Source organism: Eleutherodactylus coqui, chromosome 8, assembly GCF_035609145.1.
Source record: "Eleutherodactylus coqui strain aEleCoq1 chromosome 8, aEleCoq1.hap1, whole genome shotgun sequence".
NCBI classification, from domain to species: domain Eukaryota; kingdom Metazoa; phylum Chordata; class Amphibia; order Anura; family Eleutherodactylidae; genus Eleutherodactylus; species Eleutherodactylus coqui.
In genome coordinates this window covers 190,017,103-190,038,735 of record NC_089844.1, presented here as the reverse complement: position 1 = coordinate 190,038,735, position 21,633 = coordinate 190,017,103, and the positions used below count along the sequence as shown (strand labels likewise).

General features: G+C 42.9%; 1 protein-coding gene across 4 annotated transcripts in view; it reads right to left on the bottom strand.

Moving 5' to 3' along the window:
* The window catches only part of TGFB1I1 (transforming growth factor beta 1 induced transcript 1), a 78,455-nt gene that overhangs the window by 22,440 nt on the left and 34,382 nt on the right, over positions 1 to 21,633 (bottom strand). Inside the window, exons 1-5 of one of the 4 annotated variants that reach the window (XM_066577140.1) lie at positions 14,950 to 15,083; positions 13,893 to 13,985; positions 13,675 to 13,796; positions 13,529 to 13,593; positions 13,337 to 13,446 (exon numbers count right to left, since the gene is read on the bottom strand). In XM_066577140.1, the coding sequence (XP_066433237.1) occupies positions 13,337 to 13,446; positions 13,529 to 13,593; positions 13,675 to 13,796; positions 13,893 to 13,905 (310 nt within the window). In that variant the 5' untranslated portion in view covers positions 13,906 to 13,985; positions 14,950 to 15,083. Of the gene's footprint in view, positions 1 to 13,336; positions 13,447 to 13,528; positions 13,594 to 13,674; positions 13,797 to 13,892; positions 13,986 to 14,333; positions 14,813 to 14,889; positions 15,084 to 21,633 lie in introns of those variants that run through there. The other 3 variants (XM_066577142.1, XM_066577141.1, XM_066577143.1) reach the window with 3 other exon arrangements.

The window sequence follows — 21,633 nt, the reverse complement described above, 5'->3', positions numbered from 1 at the left end:
TACAGGAGGACAGAAAAGAGAGGAGTACATGATGGAAACCTTTATATATGTTACAGGTGGAGAGAAAGGAGAGGAGGGAGATGATGGAAACCTTCATAAAAGTTACAAGAGGAGAGAAAGGAGAGGAGGGAGATGATGGAAATCTTTATATATGTTACAAGAGGAGAGAAGGGAGAAGATGGAAACCTTCATAAAAGTTACAAGAGGAGAGAAGGGAGAAGATGGATATGATAGAAACCTTTATGTCACTGCAGGAAAGAAGAGAGAGGGGAATATGATGGAATCCCTTACATATGTTACAGCAGGAGAGAAGGGAGAGATGAGCATGATGGAAACTTTTATAGATGTTACAAGAGGAGAGAAGGGAGAGAAAGACATGCTGGAAACTTTTATATATGTTACAGGAGGAGAGAAGGTAGAGCGGGACATGATGAAATCCTTTATATATGTTACAGGAGGAAATAAGGGAGAGGAGACATAATGGAGACCTTTACACATGTTAAAGGAGGAGAGAAGGCAGTGTGGTAAATGAAGGAAACCATTATGTATGTTACAGCAGGAAAGAAGGGAGAGGGGGACATAATAGAAACCTTTATATATGTTATAGGAATAGAGAGGAGGGACATAATGGAAATCTTTATAAATGTTAGAGAAGGAGAGAAGGGAAACCTTTATATATGTTATATGAGAAGGGAAGCGAGAGGGGGACATGATTGAAACCTCAAAATATGTTACTGAGGAGAGAAGAGAGGAAGATACGATGAAAAATGTTTTATAGATGCTACAGGAATGAAGAAGGTTAGAGAAGGACATGATAGAAACGTTTATAGATGTTACAGGAAGAGAGAAAGGAGAGCGGTACATGATGGATACCTTTATATATATGTTACAGGAGGAGAGAAGGGAGAAGGGACATGATGGATACTGGCTGGATGTTCTTAAGGACAGAAATGTCCAAGAAGGTTGGGAAATATTGCGAAATGAGATTCTCAAAGCATAATCGTTAACAATGCCTAAACGAAGGAAGAATGGGAAGCAATTAAAGAGACCAGGATGGATGAACACAGAACCTGCCCACATGTTAAAAAAGAAGAAAAATATGTTTATCAAATGGAAAGAGGGTAGAGATGAGCTAACGTACTCGGATAAGCACTACTCGTCCGAGTAATGTGCTTTATCCGAGTACCGCTGTACTCGTGCTGAAAGATTCGGGACGCGCTGCGGAGCGGGGAGCTGCAGGGGAGAGCGGGGAGGAACGGAGGGGAGATCTTTCTCTCCTTCTCTCCCGCCCGCTCTGCCCCGCTCCCCGCTGCGACTCACCTGTCAGCAGCGGAGCGCCCCGAATCTTTCAGCACGAGTACAGCGGTACTCCGATAAGGCACATTACTCGGACGAGTAGTGCTTATCCGAGTACGTTCGCTCATCTCTAAAAGAGGGGGAAATATCTAAAGAATAATATAATGCTGTCTGCAGAAACTGTAGGGCAAGTGTCAGAAAAGCTAAAGCTAATAATGAATTGAGGCTTGCAACAGATTCCAAAAGCAATAAAAAAGGATTTTGGGGGTACCGTATATTCCGGCGTATAAGACGACCTTTTAACCCTGAAAAATCTGCTCTGCAGTCGGGGTCATCTTATACGCCGGCTATACAAGAAAAAAAAACAGTACTCAGCTCCCCCGGAGTTCTGCGGCGCTGCTGCAGGCTGTCGCTCCCTCCTCGTCCCTGACAGAGCATTGCTTTCTGGATGCGGGGCTTAAAATCCCCGCCTCCAGAAAGCTAATGCTGTGATTGGCTAACTCTCGTGCCGTCAGCCAATCACAGCCATTCAATGACATCATTGAATGGCTGTGATTGGCTAACTCACGCTCCGTCAGCCAATCACAGCCATTCAATGTTGAATGGCTGTGATTGGCTGACGCTGCGAAAATGCTCTGTCGGGGATGAGGGGGGAGCGACAGCCTGCAGCAGCGCCGCAGAACGCTGGGGGAAGTGAGTACTGCTTTTTTTTCTTTACACCGTATTCCAGGCGTATAAGGCAACAGTTGGGGGTCATCTTATATGCCCCGTGGCCTTATATGCCGGAATATACGGTATGTCAAAAGCAAAAGAAAAGTCAAAGATGCTATTGGATGCTTACAAGACAAAAAAGGTGAATTGGTTAAAAATGAGGTTGAGAAGGCCGAACTTTTTAATTTTCTCTCAGAGATTAGATGGAATATCAACTGATCTTCGCTGTGATGTTGGAGGGAATAAAAGAATACAGGCTATGGCCCCCTGCACACGGGTGGAAATTCTGCTAACACTAGAGAAGTGAGAGTATTCAAAAAGATCTAGAAAAGCTTGAACAGTGGGCAGCGACTAACAGAATAGTATTTAGCAAGGAGAAATGCAAAGTTCTACATCTGGGCAAGAAAAAAAAAAGTATATACAGAATGGGAGGAATTTAGCTAAGCAGCACATGTGAAAAAGGCTTTGGTATATTAATAGATCATAAACTGAACATGAGTCAACAATGTGATGCAGCAGCCAAAAAGGCAAACACAATTCTGGGATGTATTAAGTGAAGCATAGAGTCTAGATCACGTGAGGTCATTATCCCCCTCTACTCTTCCTTAGTCAGACCTCATCTGGAATCCTGTGTCTAGTTCTGGGCACCCCACTTTAAAAAAAGACATCATAGTAACATAGTAACATAGTAACATAGTATGTAAGGCCGAATGAAGACATTGTCCATCTAGTCCAGCCTGTCTATCCTACTGTGTTGATCCAGAGGAAGGCAAAAAACCCCAAGGCCAGAAGTCAATTAGCCCTTTTGGGGAAAAAATTCCTTCCCGACTCCCTAATGGCAATCAGACTGTTCCCTGGATCAACCCCTAATAGTTCCTACCTGCCTATATACCAGGATTGACACTTAACCTAATATTTATATCCTGTAATATCCTTCTTCTCCAGAAATACATCAAGTCCCCTTTTAAACTCCTCTATGGATTTTGCCATCACCACTTCCTCCGGTAGAGAGTTCCACAGTCTAACTGCTCTTACAGTAAAGAACCCCTTTCTGTGTTGGTGATGAAACCTACTTTCCTCTAATCGTAGCGGATGTCCTCTTGTTACCGTCGTGGTCCTGGGTGTAAACAGATCGCGGGAGAGATCCATGTGTTGTCCCCTCATGTACTTATACATGGTTATTTGGTCGCCTCTTAACCTTCTTTTTTCTAGAGTAAATAGTCCCAATTTTGATAGCCTCTCTGGGTATTCCAGTCCCGTCATTCCATGTATTAGTTTAGTCGCTCTTCTTTGAACCCCCTCAAGCACTGTGACATCTTTCCTGAGCACCGGTGTCCAGAATTGTACGCAGTATTCCATGTGAGGTCTGACAAGTGCCTTATATAGTGGGAGGATGATGTTCTCGTCCTTCGCCCCTATTCCTCTTTTGATGCACCCCAAGACTTTATTTGCCTTTGCAGCGGCTGACTGGCATTGGTTACTCCAGTTTAGTCTATTATCCACTAATACCCCCAGATCCTTTTCCATATCACTTTTCCCTAGTGGTACCCCATTAAGTGAATATTTGTGACATCCGTTCCTCTTGCCCATGTGCATAGTCTTACATTTTTCAACATTGAACTTCATTTGCCATTTTTCTGCCCAAGACCCCAGCTTATCCAGGTCCGTTTGTAGCCGCACATTGTCCTCCGTTGCATTAATTATATTGTATAATTTTGTGTCATCTGCAAATATTGATATTTTGCTGTGCAGCCCCTCTATCAGGTCATTGATAAATATGTTGAACAGAGTGGGGCCTAATACTGAACCCTGTGGCACCCCGCTAGCGACTGTGGTCCAATCAGAGTACGAACCATTTATTACCACCCTCTGCTTTCTATCACTGAGCCAATTTTTTACCCACTTACACACGTTTTCGCCCAGTCCGAGCTGCCTCATTTTGTATCGACAAACTTGAGCTAGTTCAGAGGAGAGTAACCGGTCTGCAAATCATGTGCTATGAAGAACGGTTAAATGATCTGGGAATGTTTAGCTTGTGAAAAAAAAGGCTGAGAGGAGACTTAATAGTGGTCTACAAATATCTGAAGGATTGTCACAGTGTAGAGGGATCAGACCTATTCTCATTTGCACAAGAAAAGACTAGAAGCAATGGGATGAAACTGAAAGGGAGAAAACACAAATTAGATATTAGAAAAAGCTTTATGACAGTAAGGGTGATCAATGAGTGGAACAGGTTACCATGGGAGGTGGTGAGGTCTCCTTCAATGGAAGTGTTCAAACAAAGGCTGGACAAATATCTGTCTGGGATGATTTAGTGAATCCTGCACTGAGCAGGGGGTTGGACCAGATGACCGTGGAGGTCCCTTCCAACTCTTCTATTTTATGATTCTATGACATGATGGAAACCTTAATAGAGGTTACATGAGGAGAGAAGGGAGAGGGGGACATGATGGAAATCTTTATACATATTACATGGGGAGAGGAGGGACATGATAGAAACCTTTATATATTACAGAAAGGAGAGAAGGAAGAAGAGGGACATGATGGAAAACTATATTTATGTTACACGAGGAGAGAAGGGAGAGGAAGGACATGTTGGAAACCTTTATATATGTTACAGGGGGAGAAATGGGAGAGGAGGACAGGATGGAAACCTTATATATATGTTTCATGAGGAGAGAAGGGAGAGGGGGACATAATGGAAACCTGTATATATGTTACAGGAGGAGAGAAGGGAGAAGGTGTACATGATGGAAACCTTTATGTATGTTACAGGAGGAGAGAAGTGAGAGGAGGACATGATGGAAACCTTTAAATATCTTACAGGTAGAGAAAAAAAAGAGGGGACCATGATGCAAACTTTTATATATATTACAGAAGGAGAGAAGTTAGAGCAGACCATGATGGAAACTTTTATATATGTTAAATGACGACAGAAGGGAGAGGGGCACAAGATGGAAACTTTTATATATGTTACAGGAGGAGAGAAGTAGAAATAGGAAAGTCCCGCAGCACACCTAACACATGCACTTAAGTGCAGAGGTTCCAATCTGTGTATGCCAAGCCACCTGTGGGGTCATGAACCCAACCCCAAATAAATGCAATAGTGTCCAAGGAGGCGGGAGCATCAACGGTGTAGAAATTGTAGAAAAAGGTTTTATTGCTCCATAAAATGGCGACGTTTCGACTTAATCTAAGTCTTTTTCATGACCCCACAGGTGGCTTGGCATACACAGCCTTGTTGACTCCTCTCTACCATGTAATGTGTTTGAGGTCATCGCTCCTTGTTATTTTACGTATTATAGCTAAGAAATGAGCAGGCTGTCTTGACACTGGCACTAAGGCAGAAAAAAGACAAATGTCCATCAGGTTTATGTCCTGCCTCTCCTTTTACTCCACCTGTAACACATATATAGGTTTCCATCATGTCCACCTCTCCCTTCTCTCCTACTGTAACATATATAAAGGTTTCCAGCATGTCCTCCTCTCCCTTCTCTCCTCCTGAAACATATATAAATGTTTGCATCATCTCCCCCCTCTCCCTTCTCTTCTCCTATAACATATAAAAAAAGGTTTCCATCATGTACCGCTCTCCTTGCTCTCTTCCTGTAACATATATAAAGGTTTGCATCATGTGCCCCCTCACCCTTCTTTCTTCATGTGACATATATAAAGGTTTCCATCATGTCCCTCCTCTTACTTATGTCCTGCTGTAACAAACATAATAGCTTCCATCATGTCCTCCCTCTCCCTTCTCTCCTGTAACATATATAAAAATTTCCATCATATCCCCCCTCTCCCTTCTTTGCTCCTATAATATATATAACGGTTTCCATCATGTCCCCTCTCTCCTTTCTTTCCTCCTGTAACATATATAAAGGTTTCTATCATTACCCCCTCTCTCTCTTCTCTCCTCCTGTAACATATATAAAGGTTTCCATCATGTTCCTCCTGTGATTCTCTCTTCCTATAACATACATAAAGGTTTCCAACACGTTTCTCCTCTCCCTTCCCTCCTCCTGTAACATATATAAAGGTTTCCATCATGGTCCGTTCTAACTACTCTCCTCCTATAATATATATATAAAGCTTTCCATCATTGTCCCCTCTCATTTTTCTCCCCCTGTAAGATATATAAAGGTTTCAATCATGTCCTGCTCTCTCTCCTCCTGTAACATATATAAATTTTTCCATCATGTCCTGGTCTCCCTTCTCTCCTACTGTAACATATATACAGGTTTCCATCATGTCCCCTCTCACTTTTCTCCCCTGTAAGATATATAAAGGTTTCCCTCATGATGCCACTCACTCTTCTATCCTCTTCTAACATACATGTAAGTTTCCATCATGTCCCCCTCTTCCTTCTCTCCTCCTACAACATATATAAAAATTTCCATCATGTTCTCCTCTCCCTTCTCTTCTTCTGTAATATATATAATGGTTTCCATTATGTCCCCCTCCCCCATCTCTTCTCCTGTAACATATATAAATGTTTCTATCATGCATACCCTCTCCCTTCTCTCCTCCTGTAACATATATCAAGGTTTGCATCATGTCCCCCCTCACCCTGCTTTCTTCCTGTAACATATATCAAAGTTTGCAGCATGTCCCCCTCTCTCTTCTCTCCTCCTGTAACATATATAAAGGTTTCTATGATGTTCCCCTCTCTCTTCTCCTATAACATATATAATGGTTTCCATCATGTTCCTCCTTCCCTTTTCTCCTCCTGTAACATATATAAAGGTTTCTATGATGTTCCCCTCTCTCTTCTCTCCTCCTGTAACATATATAAAGGTTTCCATCATGTTCCTCCTTCCCTTTTTTCCTCCTGCAACATATATAAAGGTTTCCACAGATGGCTTCTATTGTGAATGCTGCAGTCTCAGCATCTGAGCCTGCACCATCGATAGAACATAAGCTTACGACCTGGTGCGGGAACTGTTTCTCGGCCACGATTTAAGTTTACATGGGAAGGGGAAAAAACAACATAAATTTGTGACGTAATTGTTCTTTCCCGCACTATTGATGTAACATTTTATTTAACCCCTTAGTGACCAAGCCTGTTTGCGCCTTAATGACCAGGCCAAATTTTGCAAATCTGACAATTGTCACTTTAACATGGAAAAACACCAGAAAGGTTTTGCATATCCAAGCGATTCTGACATTGTTTTTTCGCCACATGTTGTACTTCATTTAGGCGGAAAAATTAGACTCATAGAATTTGTGTTTATTTATTAAAAGCGCGAAAATTGGGAAAATTTTGAAAAAATCGTCATTTTTTCACATTTCCAACTGCAATATCTTAAATTGTGCAAACATAATCTAGAAATTTTTGCTAAGATTTATATTTCCTTTACTTTATTTTGGGCGCACATTGGAAAAACTTTCGTTTTTTTTTTAACCATTTAGGAGACGTACAAATTTAACATTACTTTTTAGCATTTTGAGGAACACTTTGTTTTCCTACACCAAGCCAAGATTGGAAAGCCTCATGAGTGTCAGAATAATAGATACCCCCACAAATGACCCCATTTTAAAAACTAAACCCCTTAGTGTATTCGCTGAGGGGTGTCATGAGTATTTTGACCCCACAGTTTTTTTTCAGGAATTAATTCAATTTAGAGGAGAAAAAGTAAAATTTCATATTTTTGCAAATCTATCATTTTAAAGACATATTCTTATCCTATAGTTTACATGAAAATGAGGATTTACACCCCAAAATGGATACCCCTGTTTCTCCCGTATTCAGAAATATACCCATTGTGGCCCTAATGTTATATCTGAGTCCACAATGGGGCCCAAAATGAAAGGAGTAGTCAGTGTCTTTCAAAACAGAAATTTTGCTTGAAGTCCTTTTAGACCCCATAGAACACATGTAGAGTTCTTGAGCGCCGAAAACCATATAGAACCCCCACAAATAACCCTATTTTGAAAACTAGACTCCTTAACGAATTTATATAGGGGTGTACTGTGTCTTTTGACCCCCCAGTTTTTGAATAAATTCAAGCAAAGCAAAAGGAAAAAATTAGGATTTTCGTTTTTTTGGCAATTCTGTCATTTTAAAAACAGCTTTTTTTATACAGCACACATATGAAGGAAGACTTACACCCCAAAATGGATACCCCTATTTGTGCTGTTTTCAGAACTATACCCATTGTGGCCTAATCTTATGTCCGCATGCACAACGGGGCCCAAAATGAAAGGAGTAGTCGGTGACTTTCAGAACATAGATAATTCCTTTTAGGCCCCATTGCCCACTTGTAGAGTTCTTGAGCGCCCAAAACCATATAGAACCCCCACAAATGACCCCATTTTGAAAACTAGACTCCTTAACAAATTTATCTAGGGGTGTACTGTGTATTTTGACCCCACAGTTTTTAAATAAATTCAAGCAAAGCAAAAGGAAAAAATTAGGATTTTCGTTTTTTTGGCAATTCTGTCATTTTAAAAACAGCTTTTTTTTATACAGCACACATGTGAAGGAAGACTTGCACCCCAAAATGGATACCCCTATTTGTGCTGTTTTCAGAAATATACCCATTGTGGCCCTAATCTTATGTCCGCATGCACAACGGGGCCCAAAATGAAAGGAGTAGTCGGTGGCTTTCAGAACATAGATTTTGCTTGAAGTCCTTTTAGGCCCCATTGCCCACTTGTAGAGTTCTTGAGCGCCCAAAACCATAGAGAACCCCCACAAATTACCCCATTTTGAAAACTAAACCCCTTAACGAATTTATCTAGGGGTGTACTGTGTATTTTAACCCTACAATTTTTGAATAGCTCTAAGCGAAGCAGTAAGATAAAATTACGATTTTCATTTTTTGGGCTATTGCGTCAATTTAAAAACAGTTTTTTTTGTACAGCACACATATAAATGAAGACTTTAACCCCAAAATGGTTACCCCTGTTTGTCCCGTGTTCAGAAACATACCCATTGTGGCCCTAATAGACTTACAGGACACATGGCTAGGCCTACAATGAAAGGAATACCCGTTGGATTTCAGGGTACAACGGAATAAATTCCAGGCCCCATTGCCCACTTGTAGAGCCATTGAGCGGCCAAAACTATAAAGAACCCCCACAAATGACCCCATTTTGAAAACTAGACCCCTTAACAAATTCATCTAGGGGTGTACTGCGTATTTTGACCCCACAGTATTTGAATGAATCTAAGCAAAGCAGAAGGAAAAAGTTACAATTTTCAATTTTTTGGGCAATTTTTTAAATTTAATAACAGTTTTTTTGTACAGTGTACATAGGAATGAAGACATTCACCCCCAAATGGATACCCCCGTTTGTCCCGAGTTCAGAAACATACCCATTGTGGCCCTAATTTACTTACAGGACCCATGGCAAGCCCTATAAAGGAGGGAACACACGTTGGATCTCAGGGCACAACTGAATAAATCCCAGGCCCCATTGCTTATTTGTACGGAATAAAAATTGACTCCCTAAAAATCCCCCCCCCCACACACACACACTCCACGCCCTTTTTTGGTGTTCGCAAATCTTAGATGAAAGTAATAAAGTGAACTGTGTGGTATTTCCGAAGACAGGGGTAATTACGGAGGCTGGTTGGAATGGGCCCATGGGGCAATAAAACCGTGTATCCCCCCTCCTCTCATGCTTTTTGGGGGTCATTTCTTGACCTCAGTGGCGGGTATGGGGTGTAAAAAGTGGCGTTCCGTGAGTCTCCGTAAGCTTGATGAGGTGCGGCGGTCTCGCACAGAAGGCGCTCAACAAGCTGCTCCTGGAACTGCATGAAGGCAAGCGTTCCTGGGGCTTCTTGTAAAATACGTATTACAGGTAGCGGTCTGAATAACGCCGGGCTCACGCAGCCGTAGGCGGAATCTGCTTGCAGAGGCCCGCAGCGGATCCCATCTGTGAGCCCAGCTGTGACCCTGCGTACGGCCGCGTAATGTACTGCGCATAACTGCCTACTTACACGGGCGGTCATGCGCAGTACCTTTTTTTGTTTGTATTTCCCGCACCGTCGCTTAGCGATGACGCGGGTACCCGCAGTCCATACACAACGTAGTTGCGTATGGGCAGCGGGTATATCCGCGACCATGGAGCACAATGGGCTCTATGTTGCGGATATCCGCGGTAAAATAGAACCTGCTGCGTTCTGTTTTCTGCGAGTGGATTACACAATTCCGACCCACTAATGTGAGCGGAATTGTGTAATCCAATGCAATTGATCTGCGTATTACTGCGGATCAGACGCATGCGGAATCCGTAATTCCTATCCAGTCATGTGAGACCAACCGATGTATGCATTGGCTTGAGAAAGGTGCTTGTCGCACCGAAACGCGTTGCCTGTAATCCAATTTTATTTTATAAATAAAACCGGAAACATCAACCTGCCTGCTGCAAATAACATCCGCGATCGAGAGGATCTAGAGGAGTCAGCACTTAAAGGAGGGGGCTTCTTGTTTAATACACCCCCCTCCTCCCGAGTAAGTGCCATTCTATTTCTTTCCCTTTTATGTTTTCCACCTAACAGACTTCTGTATTTTACTTATTTGCATTTTCCACGAGCGCATACTTTTCTTACTTAAAACTTGCTGTCTGTTTTTTATTGGGGGGACCACTCTCCTGGTGAGAGCCCCCCACATTGTCATTGCAGCTCTCCTCCTGTACAGAGGATAGGAAAATAGCATACCGGAGAACTTGCTCACTATTCGTTGGCTCTGTCTGAACTGTTGTGTTTTTCTAAACGACCTATGTTAGAGCGCTACTTTTTTTTTTACGTGACTGGCGACCGCTCAACGAGGCCACCCGTCACTGCACCAGGCTCTCGCCAAGAGCAAGGAGATTTTAAGTTCCCTGGGCTCCCCGACTCCTGCACATGTGTCCGGTATTTTGCCGGCGGTCACATGTGCAGAATCCGGGTAAGTTCAAGGATGAGGATCGCGTCGGGGTGCAAATACGGAGGCCTCCGGTAAAAAGTTTCATCTCCTCTCACCGATTGCATCGGTGAGGGGAGATGAAACTTCAAATTTTTTAAAAAAACTTCTACGTGACCGCCATTATCCATTGTATAACGGCGAACACGTGATCAGGAACCGCTCACCGCGGCCCCCGTGAAATCTCCAGGCTCTTGGTTCAGTTTTGTAGCCAGGAGCAGGGAGAATTTCAATTATCCTGGCAATCCACAGCTTTTGCGCATGCGTCCGCCATTTTGGCAACGGGTGTGTGCGCAGAAGCTGTGGTAAGGTCCGCGGATAAATCTGGGGGTCTTATGTACGTACTTTCATCCTCCCTTACGGATATGATCCGTAAGGGGAGATGAAACGTACGGTTTTTAAACTTTTTAAAAACTTTTTTTTACTTTTTTTACACTTTTTTTTTACTTTACATGATCACTGTCATCCATTGGATGACAGTGATCATGTCCCCAGTGACATCCCTCTGCTCTTGGCTACACATGGCAGCCAGGAGCAGAGGGATTTTGAATTTCCCGGGGCTCGAGCCCCTCTGTGCACGCGCCCGATGTCAATCATCGGGCGCGCATGCGCAGAGGGGGACTTCGGGTCCCGGAACACCGGGGACATCGGCGGACCTGAGGTGAGTATTTTCACCTCCCCTCATGGATCCAATCCATGAGGGGAGGTGAAACTAGCACTTTTTTAAACTTTTTCGCGATCGCCGCTATCCATTGGATAGCGGCGATCGTGGGCCCGGGGACCGCTCACCACGGTTCCCGGTAACACCTCCTGGCTCCCGGCTCCTGAAGGTAGCCGGGAGCCAGGAGATTTTGAATTTGCCGGGGGCACCCGGGCTTCTGCGCGTGACGTCATCGTCTGGCGCGCAGAAGAGCGGCAGCGGGTCCGGGAGGACCAGATCTCCGGGGGACACCGCGACAAGCCAGGTGAGAATTTAACTTTTTGGGCACTTTTATTTACTTTTTTGCGATCGGCAGGGGGGGGGGGGGGGGGGGCGCAGCCCGGGATGACAGCTCCATGCTGTCGGCTACCTGTGGGCACCGACAGCATGGAGCTGTCACGTCCAGAGCCCACGGGGCTTTATTCTCTGCAGGAAACGTGTTTTTACGTCCTCAGAGAATAAAGCCCACTTGGGCAGGACGTAAAAACACTATGGGCTAGTCATTAAGGGGTTAATCTGCAAGCTGAACGCCGTAAAAATGGAATAAAAAAAAACAATCCTTGAATTTCTTATTTTCCTATCACCTTCAAAAATGTAATAAATGTTCTACAATACATTATATGTACTCAGAATGCCATTAAAAAAAATGTGTTCCACCAAAAATAAGCCCTTATACGGCTATGTCAACGGAAAAACCAAAATGTTATGGCTCTAGGAATGTGATGCCGAAAAGAAAACAGAAAAATTGGTTGGCTACTAAGGGGTTACATGGGTTGTGCAGGCAGCGCCAGCTGTCAGTACCGGGATACATTAGAGTTGAAGCAGGAGCTTCTGCTCTGACAGCAGGAGCTGCCCAGACAAGCCCTTAAAGTGTCTGCAGCAGAAGAAATTGCAAGTTTTCGAGGGACCATCAGTCTCCTGAGCTCAGTGTCCTGGAGTGGAACAGCAGATCTGGAGGCTTTTATACCAAGTGGAATGGGCAGCTTCACTACTTGAGAACGTAACGAGACTCAATCACAATGATCAAAGACGACTGTAAGCTGTCATTAGAGCGTCCTTCCCGTCCTGGAAAGACAAAGATGGCCGTTCTGCTTCTCCGACTACCTGATGCACACTGTGTATCCAGAATTGCAACACGTCCCTAGCGGCACTCAGCTGTCTGGTTATACAAAACCAAAAGGCTAATTCATCAGCCAGAAAAAGATGTCACGCCTCACCTTGGGTCGGATCGGCACCCATCGCGGTAAATCTAAACGTACGAGAACAGAGGCAGCATCCACGGCAATATCTTTAATAAAAGGACACTTTATTCCATTGTGGTACGTACATACGTAAAAGCAGCAACGTTTCGATTCACTCAGGATAGAAACGTTGCTGCTTTTACGTATGTACGGACCACAATGGAATAAAGTGTCCTTTTATTAAAGATATTGCCGTGGATGCTGCCTCTGTTCTCATACGTTTGGATTTGATGCACATTGTGTGTTAGTATACATCATTAGTGTATGACACTACATGATGCAACAACACTGGCCTGATTGTGTAGTGATTGGCCACCTATATTACTATGGCATAGTGCACACTAGTCAGGGATGCGGTGCGGCTATCTCTGTTTTCCAAAATTGGAGGGTTCTTTTAATGTAACATGAGGCAGGACATGATAATAAGAATTAAGGGGGTGAAAGGTTACTAATATCACAGACCAGGCTGCCTTTCATACCTGTAATATTAAATTGAGTGGCATTGAGCTCATAGAGCAAACGATCCAACTCACACAAGCCGCCCCCGACGCCCACTGACACGGAGGGGGAGCCGCACTTCTTCACTGTACTGGAAAGAAAAGGAAGATAATTCAGTGTGTGCCTAGGAGCCAGAAGTGACAAGATTCTCCTCAAGACCTAAAGTCTCGGACCTGTAAAGATGGCTCTTGTCGTTGGGGAAGTTCTCTATGTCAGCGCTCGGAAGACGCAGGGCTGTCTGAAGAGATAAGGCAATGTAAAGATGGAGTACATAAGACTAGTGCTAGGAAGGAGGCGACAACAGCTCAGCTGACCTCACCTTAGGGTCGTATGGTGGCGGTGGAGGCCGCGGCTCGAACGCCTCAGAGGTCTCATGACCATCGGTTAATAAGACTGGACATCTAGTTGGAGATGTGACCTGCAGATCCGCTAACAACGCATCTAAGAGGGACACAAAGTTAGCGGGTGATTGTGCCAGAGTCCTGGACCCATCGTGGGTCAAATGACAGGATACACGACACATCAACCATAACTTACCCAAGTCCTCCATGGCTCCCAAACAGCACTACAAAGCACAAGGCGATTCTGACAAGGTCACAGCCCTCCAAAACCAAGGCATGGAAACTGGAGCTTAGCAAAAAAACGATGAAGAGAGACTGGTGGTCATTACAGGAGTGCAGACTGACAATAAGAGTGCCAGACTGTGAGAACAGTAAAGATGTGGAAAGTACAGGCTAGGAAAGAGAGACGGCACAATCATGAGGAGGCAGTCTAAGAAGGAAGAGGCTTCATTGCAAGTAATGGGGCTCCATAACTGTTCACATGCATCACAAGTGAGTAATGTGTGATTGTTCTCAGTGAGAGAAACCAAGTAATCTTGTAGAAGTGAGTAGTGTATCGTTTAGGTGCCATTGATCTCGTGTGGTAAAGCTGAGGATCATCCCCATGGACTACAGCAGTAGTCTCACAGGTACTCACTGTCCATATCCTGAGGGTGACAGCGGCAGGCCAACAACAAGAGCACAAACCAGACATTAGAGTGCCATATAAGAGGAAAGACAAACATAATATTATGCAGACTACAGAAGAGACCACATAATAAAGGAAAGAGCCAGCTAGCCTATTCATGAGAGTGCAACAAGAGCGAAAACATGTCTAATGACAGTTACAGATGAATGCTGTATTAGGGAGTAAAAATGATGAGGATAGTGCAGAATAATAAAGAGGGAGAGGGGGAGTGATGAGGAGAGACAGACAGAGAGAGGCAGACATGAAGACACTCCGAGCAGCGGGTGAAGTCTTGTCCTCCTTCTCCTGGATGTGCATTCGTGTAGACAAGCCACAATATCCCCTCTCCTCATCACGCTGGATGCTCTTCCATCAGAGGTCGGATGATGAGAGTGCAATATGAGCAAAGAAAGGGAAATGATGAGAGTCACTAAAGAGGATAGAAGCAGATGAGACTACATGTAAGAAATGACAAGAGGTGAAGAAAGTGCAGAGAAGAAGAGAGCACAATGAGAGTGCAGCTTACAGTGTAAGGGCATTCTAGGAAAGAGAATTAGACAGCTGGCATAAGAGCTTTGAGACATACTTGGGGTCGGGACTTTGGAGGAGAATGTGAGCACAGAGTGCAGGAATGAGGATGGAGTGCAGGACTGGGAGGTCTCGCTGCTTGATTTCTCCTTTTATGGGTAACAGAAGTCTCTTCTATGGAGCAGATATAAACACGGAGGAAGAGACAGTATGAAAACCATGTGTAGAGAGCGCGAGACAGACAGTGAGAGCCTGCAAAAGAGAGACAGCAAGAAAACCATGTGAAGAGTCCATGAGACTGACAGACAGTACAAAAGAGAGACAGCATGGCTGCAAAATTTGAAAATCTCAAATAAAATCACAGTAATAAAAAAAAAAAGAGAGACAGCATGAAAGCCATGTGCAGAGACCACGAGACAGACTGGAAGAGTGCAAAAGAGAGACAGCATGAAAACCATGTGCAGACAGCGTGAGATAGACTGAGAGAGTGCAAAAGAGAAGCAGCATGAAAACTATGTGCAGAGAGCGAGACAGACAGTAAGAGAGTGCAAAAGAGAGACAGCATGAAAATTATGTGCAGAGAGCGAAACAGATAGTGAGAGAGTGCAAAAGAGAGACAATGAAAACCATGTGCAGAGAGTGTGAGATAGACAGTGAGAGAGTGCAAAAGAGAGACAGCATGAAAACCATGTGCAGAGAGCACAAGACGGACAGTGAGAGAGTGCAAAAGAGAGACAGCATTAAAATCATCCACGAAGAGCGCAACAAAGACTGAGAGAGAGAGCAAAAGAGAGACAGCATGAAAACCATGTACAGAGAGCGTGAGACAGACAGTGAGAATGCAAAAGAGAGACAGCATGAAATCCATGTGCAGAGAGCGAGAGACTGATAGTGAGAGAGTGCAAAAGAAAGACAGCATGAAAACCATCTGCAGAGAGCGAGAGACCGATAGTGAGAGAGAGCAAAAGAGAGACAGCATGAAAACCATGTGCAGAGAGCACAAGACAGACACTGAGAGAGTGCAAAAGAGAGACAGCATGAAATCCATGTGCAGAGACCATGCGACAGACAGTGAGAAAATGCAAAAGAGAGACAGCATGAAAACCATGTGCAGAGAGCTAGAGACCGATAGTAAGAGTGAGTAAAAGAGAGACAGCATGAAAACCATGTGCAAACAGCGCAAAACAGACTGAGAGAGTGCAAAAGAGACAGCATGAAAACAATCTGCAGAGAGCGCAACAAAGACTGAGGGAGAGCAAAAGAGAAACAGCATGAAAACCATGTGCAGAGAGTGCAAGACAGACTGAGAGAGAGTGCAAAAGACAGCATGAAATGTATGAGCAGAAACTATGAGAGTTAGAAATGCTATCTTTTCTCCATAGGGAGAGTACCTAAACAGGGAGTGAGGAAACTCAAATGGTTATGCACACTCCTCTGGGTAATATGCAAATAAGAGAGATGGAATAAATCCTCCACAGTGCCACCTATTGAAAGGCAGTTTTCCTTCAAGCCAGAAACAGACTTTTTATACAAGCCTATGAGACTATGAGACAGACAGTGAGAGAGTGCAAAAGAGAGACAGCATGAAAATCATGTCCAGACAGCGCAAGACAGACTGAGAGAGGGTGCAAAAGAGAGACAGCAAGAAAACCATCTGTGGAGAGCACAACAAAGACTGAGAGAGAGTAAAAGAGAGACATCATGAAAACCATGTGCAGAGAGCGAGAGAGCGATAGTGAGAGAGCGCAAAAAAGAGACAGAATTAAAAAAACATGTGCAGAGAGCGCGAGATAGACAGTGAGAGAGTGCAAAAGAGAGGCAGCATGAAAACCATGTGCAGAGAGCACGAGACGGACAGTGAGAGAGTGGAAAAGAGAGACAGCATTAAAATCATCCACGAAGAGCGCAACAAAGACTGAGAGAGAGAGCAAAAGAGAGACAGCATGAAAACCATGTACAGAGAGCGTGAGACAGACAGTGAGAATGCAAAAGAGAGACAGCATGAAATCTATGTGCAGAGAGCGAGAGACTGATAGTGAGAGAGCAAAAGACAGACAGCATTAAAACCATGTGCAGAGAGCGAGAGACAGACAGTGAAAGAGTGCAAAAGAAAGACAGCATGAAAACCATCTGCAGAGAGCGAGAGACCGATAGTGAGAGAGAGCCAAAGAGAGACAGCATGAAAACCATGTGCAGAGAGCACAAGACAGACACTGAGAGAGTGCAAAAGAGAGACAGCATGAAATCCATGTGCAGAGACCATGCGACAGACAGTGAGAAAATGCAAAAGAGAGACAGCATGAAAACCATGTGCAGAGAGCTAGAGACCGATAGTAAGAGTGAGTAAAAGAGAGACAGCATGAAAACCATGTGCAAACAGCGCAAAAGAGACAGCATGAAAACAATCTGCAGAGAGCGCAACAAAGACTGAGGGAGAGCAAAAGAGAAACAGCATGAAAACCATGTGCAGAGAGTGCAAGACAGACTGAGAGAGAGTGCAAAAGAGAGCATGAAATTTATGAGCAGAAACTATGAGAGTTAGAAATGCTATCTTTTCTCCATAGGGAGAGTACCTAAACAGGGAGTGAGGAAACTCAAATGGCCATGCACACTCCTCTGGGTAATATGCAAATAAGAGAGATGGAATAGATCCTCCACAGTGCCACCTATTGAAAGGCAGCTTTCCTTCAAGCCAGAAACAGACTTTTTATACAAGCCTATGAGACTATGAGACAGACAGTGAGAGAGTGCAAAAGAGAGACAGCATGAAAATCATGTCCAGACAGAGCAAGACAGACTGAGAGAGGGTGCAAAAGAGAGACAGCAAGAAAACCATCTGTGGAGAGCACAACAAAGACTGAGAGAGAGTAAAAGAGAGACATCATGAAAACCATGTGCAGAGAGCGATAGTGAGAGAGCGCAAAAAAGAGACAGAATTAAAAAACCATGTGCAGAGAGCGCGAGATAGACAGTGAGAGAGTGCAAAAGAGAGGCAGCATGAAAACCATTTGCTAAGAGCACGAGACAGACAATGAGAGAGTGCAAAAGAGAGACAGACTGAAAACCATGTGCAGAGACCATAAAACAGACAGTGAGAGAGTGCAAAACAGAGACAGTATGAAAACTATGTGCGGAGAGCGCGACAAAGACTGAGAGAAAGCAAAAGAGAAATATTATGAAAGCCATGAACAGAGAGAGCAAAACAGACAGTGAGAATGCAAAAGAGAGACAGCATAAAATCCATGTGCAGAGACCATGAGACAGACAGTAAGCGAGTGCAAAAGAGAGACAGCATGAAAACCATGTGCAGAGAGCGAGAGACCGATATTGAGAGAGTACAAAAGAAAGACAGCATGAAAACCATCTGTGGAGAGCGCAACAAAGGCTGAGAGAGAGCAAAAGAGAGACAGCATTAAGACCATGTACAGAGAGCGAGAGACAGACAGTGAGAGTGCAAAAGAGAGACAGCATGAAAATCATCTGTGGAGAGCGCGGCAAAGACTGAGAGAGAGCAAAAGAGAGACATCATGAAAGCCATGTACTGAGAGCGCGAGACAGACAGTGAGAATGCAAAAGAGGGACAGCATGACATTTATGTGCAGAGACCATGAGACAGACAGTGAGAGAGTGCAAAAGAGAGACAGCATGAAAACTATATGTGAAGAGCCCAACAAAGACTGAGAGAGAGCAAAAGAGAGACAGCATGAAAACCATGTACAGAGAGCGTGAGACAGACAGTGAGAGTGCAAAAGAGAAGAGAAGGAAATCCGGCAGCATCCAAAATCGGTTAAAATTACAACCAACCTTTATTGTTCCGTATTTAAAATGAGGATCCGGCAACATTTCGACCTGATGCGGTCTTTGTCAAGCCTGATCACCCATATACATAAGGGTGACTACCCACTACAGCTCTTTTTCACTGTGAAATTTGCAGCGTTTTTTTTTCTCTAGGGGTCAATGGGACTTGTTAATGTTAAAATCGCATTGCGCAATGTGTTTTTTTTTTTTTGTATAAATTCTTTATTTATAAATTTTGGGGTGGGTACAGAAAGAAAAAAAGGGAAATTCACTTATCCGGATTGAAACCTGGGAAGCCGGGTTGTGGGAAAGAAAAACAGATTCTCTGCGAACATGTAGAGCATTATTAGAATAACAAAAAGTGGACGATTCTGTTTAATTATCCAAATGGTATACAATATGTAAATTGTAATAGAATGCATATCTATGCTGCATGTAGTCAGGTAGCAAAAATTCCCTTTTTTTTCTCCGCTCCTCCCTCCCTCTTTTCCTTACAATGAAGAGAGTGGTTTGTCATTAGGAAGCTTATGCATTGCTATTAGGTAAGAGATTCTGTCTGTTTTTGTAGCATCGCCATTAACTCCAAGCCTCCAGATATCTATACAGATTTTCATCTCGGAGGCATCTATTTTTTTCATAGCTGCTTATGGTATTTAGCTCATTGTACCACTCTTGAATGACGGGGGGATCTTTATCTTTCCAATGTCTGGGAATTAATACTTTGGCGTCGTTTATGAGGAATGGAAGCAAGTTTGTCTTTCCCATGTTGCCAATAGCTGGATTGAAATTAATAGCAGTAGTTTTGGGGTGATAGTAATTTTGGTTCCTAAAATAGAATTGATCCTAGCTTGCAAGTCATACCAAAAGGGTTGAAGTAAAGGGCAGGAGAACCATATATGTATATATGTGCCTTTTGTTTTGAGACATCGCCAACAGAGTGAAGAGTAGTTTTGATCTATTTTGTTTAGAAGTTCGGGGGTTTTGTACCGTCTTGATATGATCTTGTAGTTTAGTTCCTGAAAGCGTGTAGATATTAAGCGTGAGTGTGAGTTTTGTAGGATTTGTTTCACTTCTTCTGGAGAGAATGATATATCTAAATCTCTCTCCCAGCTAGCTATATAGGAGGGTGTTTCTTTGTTGTACAGAAGGGTTTGGTAAATTCCAGATATCTTCCTCTTAGTGCGATAATCCTTCCACATTAATTTATGAAAAAGTAAGTCATGGTTAGTATTAAGTATATCTGCTTGGTATAGGGAGATGGAGTCCTTAATAATATGAAAGTCTTTGTCGATTAGATGAGGGAGTCCTAGTTTATTTTTAAGCATGTTTTGGGAAAGAAATATATTATTTTCATATAACTCCAGAGAGCAAGTGGAGGTGATATTGGGGATACTTGATAGCATATTTTTAATAGGCTTAAATTTGTTGGGTATTAGGTTTAGGAAGGCTGTATATCTGCTAATATTTAGGATTAATCTTAGTTTTTTGTTGAATTTCTGACATATTTTAAGTGACAGGGTTGTTATTGGATTTCCGGTCTCTTTAAGATTGGGTTTATTGTAAGGGGTGGTCCAGACCAGGTGTTGAAATTTTGTAATTAAAGACTGTAGTTCTAAATCAATCCATAATTTGTCTTTTGGAGGATAAATTAGGTCAATTATTTGGTTGAGATGAACTGCATTTTTATAAGTTTCAAAGTCTGGTAGACCAATACCTCCAAGTTTCCTATGCTTGATTAGAGTGATATATTTTACACTGGGGCCTTTGCTTTACCAAATAGATTTAATGATCAAGCTCTTCAATTTGTTGAAAAATTTGGCGGGATATCTATAGGTAGTACTTGTAGGAGGTAGAGGTTTTTCGGGAGGATTATCATTTCTATTAGGTTTTTCCTGCCGAACCATGAAATTTGCAAAGATTTCCATGCATTTAAGTCTCTTTCTATTTTTCCTTAGATGGGAACGAAATTCAGGTCATATAAGTTAGATATATTGGGGGATATTTTTGTCCCAAGATATGTATTGTAAACATGAGTGTTTTTAAAAGGGGTTAATTTGGTTAGAGATGACCAGGTTGTCTTGTCTATGTTTATATTGATAAGTTCAGATTTTGTCAAATTTAGTTTGACGTTGGAGATTTGGCTAAAACGTTCAAATTCTTCTAATAGGGTTTTGAGAGCTTTATGGGGGTTAGTGAGAATAAGGAGCATATCATCTGCAAAGGATGCTGTTTTATGTTCTTACTGTCCACATATTGAGCCCCTTATGAGTTTATTCCGCCTAATTCTTTCAGAGAAAACTTCCATTGAGAGGATGAATAGTAGTGGGGAGAGAGGGCATCCTTGTCTTGTGCCGTTGTTAATATTAAATAAGGGAGAGAGTTCTCCATTGATTTTGATTTTTGCTGAGGGTTCCTCGTATAAGGCCATAATCTTATCGATAAAGTTATCCGGGAAATTAAATTTTTTAAGGTGATTTTGAGAAAAAGCCAGCTTACCCCGTCGAATGCTTTTTCTGCATCGGTTGTGAGCAGAGCCAGTGGAGTTTTTGTACGCTTAGCGTAATGGATTATGTTGAGTATTCTGGTTGTGTTGTCTTTGGCTTCTCTATGGGGTATAAAACCTACTTGTTCTGCATTAATTAGGTTAGGTAATAGAGTCTTGATTCTATTAGCGAGGATTTTCGCATAGAGTTTAATATTATTATTGATTAATGAAATAGGTCTGTAGCTACTGCAGAGGGATAAGTCTTTATCCTCTTTAGGAATAAGAGATATATGGGCAGTTAGTGATTCCTTTAAGAAGTGATTTGTATTGCTAATCTGATTGAAGTAGTGCTGAAGTTGTGGGGATAGGACTTCTTTGTATGTTTTATAATATACAGAGCTAAATCCATCTGGGCCGGGGCTTTTACCCTTTGGGAGTGAATTAATGGCATCTTCAATT